Source organism: Hydra viridissima, unplaced genomic scaffold (genome assembly GCF_058129835.1).
Source record: "Hydra viridissima isolate aposymbiotic clone 2 unplaced genomic scaffold, HvirCarnegie_v1 scaffold_10, whole genome shotgun sequence".
In the NCBI taxonomy this organism is placed as follows: Eukaryota; Metazoa; Cnidaria; class Hydrozoa; order Anthoathecata; family Hydridae; genus Hydra; species Hydra viridissima.
The window spans coordinates 667853-670354 of record NW_028324309.1 but is presented as its reverse complement, the minus strand read 5'-3'; the positions used below and the strand labels follow the sequence as shown (position 1 = coordinate 670354).

General features: G+C 30.7%; 1 protein-coding gene across 1 annotated transcript; it reads left to right on the top strand.

Moving 5' to 3' along the window:
• Positions 1–1381: 1381 nt before the first annotated feature.
• LOC149882499 (uncharacterized) lies at positions 1382–2056 on the top strand. Its single transcript, XM_090100012.1, has one exon. It carries the CDS (start codon positions 1382–1384, stop codon positions 2054–2056), a length of 675 nt encoding a protein of 224 aa, XP_089956138.1.
• Positions 2057–2502: the final 446 nt, after the last annotated feature.

Sequence of the window (2502 nt, the reverse complement as noted above, 5' to 3'; positions counted from 1 at the left end):
GACTTAGGAAGCTTTGTCTTTTTATTCTTAATGACTATGGAACTCTAAAATAAAATATGTGTAATAAAACGACAATTACTGGATAGTAAAAGAAAATCAGTTTAGAGATAAATTACTTTTGTTATAATTTGAAATATGATTTCAGGTATAAGAGAATGTCCAAAGTTTCATCGTTCAAAGAGTGTCAATTTTTTGAAAATATTTGTAAATATTTATTTTTTTAAAAGCTTTTTTACACTACGGCAATTAACACATTACTGTCTGGTCATTCAAAAACGGTGGAAGATGTTTTCAAACAGCTGAACGACTTTGATTGTAAGATCCGTATGCGATAAATTTATTCTTAGTTCAACATTTGATCTAATAATCAATTAGAATAATAAATTATCCAATAATCAATCCAAAAAAATGTTACACGCTTATGAGCTTTTACCTTCCATGAACTTTTGCTTTTACTTTGCAATAAGAAAGTTAAACTTGCTGATTGAGGTTTCGGTGAACCCGCAAGCATGTACTTGAACTTGTTGCTAGTTAATTACATCATGAAACAAACTAATTTATTTACGAACGGTCACGGCGATCTTCTATTTGACTTATTAGTAAATTTTTCGAGATCGTCCGTGTTTTATCATTCGGTCTTATTTTTATAAGATTTTTCATTCCGTACTTTCAAGTCCTTCTCAAACAGGCCACAACAGCTCATTTTCCGTAAAATTAGCGAAGGCCGACTTTTCTACGGTTAAAATTACTTTTTATCCTTGCTTTTGTAAACAAACTTCAGAAACAAATAAAGAGCTTTATTAGGACAAAACTTTTTGATTAAATTTCGGAAGCAAATATAGTAGAAACTTTTTTTACATTTATAAATAAGTTAATTACAATAAAAATTTAAAGAGTTTAGCTAAAAATGACTAAATCATTTTTATAACTATATGTTTATTTTAGCTGTTTAACACTTGTAATACAAATAATAAATTTTTTGATAAAAACAAACAAATATGTTAACTTTATTAAAACTATGTGGCGCTAATTTACTTTTCTACCCCCTTATTTTTATTTTTGATTATGATAGAGAATTTAATCTTGATTCAGAATCGTATAAAAACCTGAAAACAAAAGGAAAGTTCTCTAATTTAATGTTGAAGTGTCAAAAAAATCAACCAAAAAAGCTAATATTCGCCATCTTCTTTTATAATTCTTTAAAATTTCACTATTTAATTACGCCGCCTGGTTTCTGTAGTTTGAAAGTAATTAAAATTCTCATGAAAATTCAGAAAGTATTCATGAAAATTCCGATGCAAAAAATTTGCAAATAACAAAATGTAATTATAAAAGACTCTCTCCATAAGAAATGTTTCTTTATTTCTGTTTTAAAATTGAAATGGCGAGTGCTAGACGACCGACTATTATTGAGTTTGATAGCCTTAATTTACCGGAAATTGGTTCGAGGTTTAAAAACAATAATAACGAGTGTATCCGTTGGTGCAGGGAGTTTGGTTTACTTGCTATCAATATGATCTGTCCTCCATGTAACATCCAGTGCAACGAACAAACTAGTCATAATGTCGATGGAAAGATTTGGAGATGCATGCAAAAACAATGCAAAAAGAAAATAAGTATTCGTGTTGGAAGTTTTTTTGAAAGATCTCAATTGAAACTTTGGCAAATAATAGGTAGCGCCGGAAGCGCCGGAAAAAGTCGTGGCCTTTCATTAGAAGACATTCAAAAGGATTTAGAAATTGGTAGCAATAAAACTGTTGTTGATTGGAATCAATTTTGTAGAGACATTGCCGTTACTTATTTCCTTAACAACTGTGTGCAATTAGGAGGACCAGGTTCAATAGTGGAAATAGATGAATCACTTTTTTCAAGAAGGAAATACAACCGAGGTAGAATTGTAGAAGATCAATGGATTTTTGGTGCGTACGATATAGCGACTAAAGAAGGGTTACTCATTCCTGTAGCGCACCGCGATGCTGCAACCTTACTACCCATCGTTGTACAATGGATTCGTCCTGGAACTGAAATATGGAGCGATATATGGGCAGCATACTGAGGTTTAGCAGCGCAAGGTTTTCAACATGGTACAGTAAACCATGCTTTACATTTTGTTGATCCCGCAACAAATGTTACAACAAACAGAGTTGAGGCAATGTGGCAAAGAAGCAAAGCCAAATTTAAAGCTATGTTTGGGCCCACAAATCGAGAAATGATTCCCGATTATTTGTCAGAATTTATGTGGGCGCAACGTTTTAAAGAACATTCTTATTTTCACTTTTGGAACCAAGTTGTAGATGAATATCCCGTTTGAATAATATTTTTGTATATAGTAACATTTGTTTATCTAAATCATTAATATGTTTTTAAAAAAATCTATATAATCTGAAAATAAGAAAAAAAGTTATTGAAATTCGAAGTTTTTTCAAGAAAAAAATACTAAAATAAAAAGAAAATGCATAACAAATTTCTCCATAAAATGTTGTAGCGAAATAAAAACCGGGC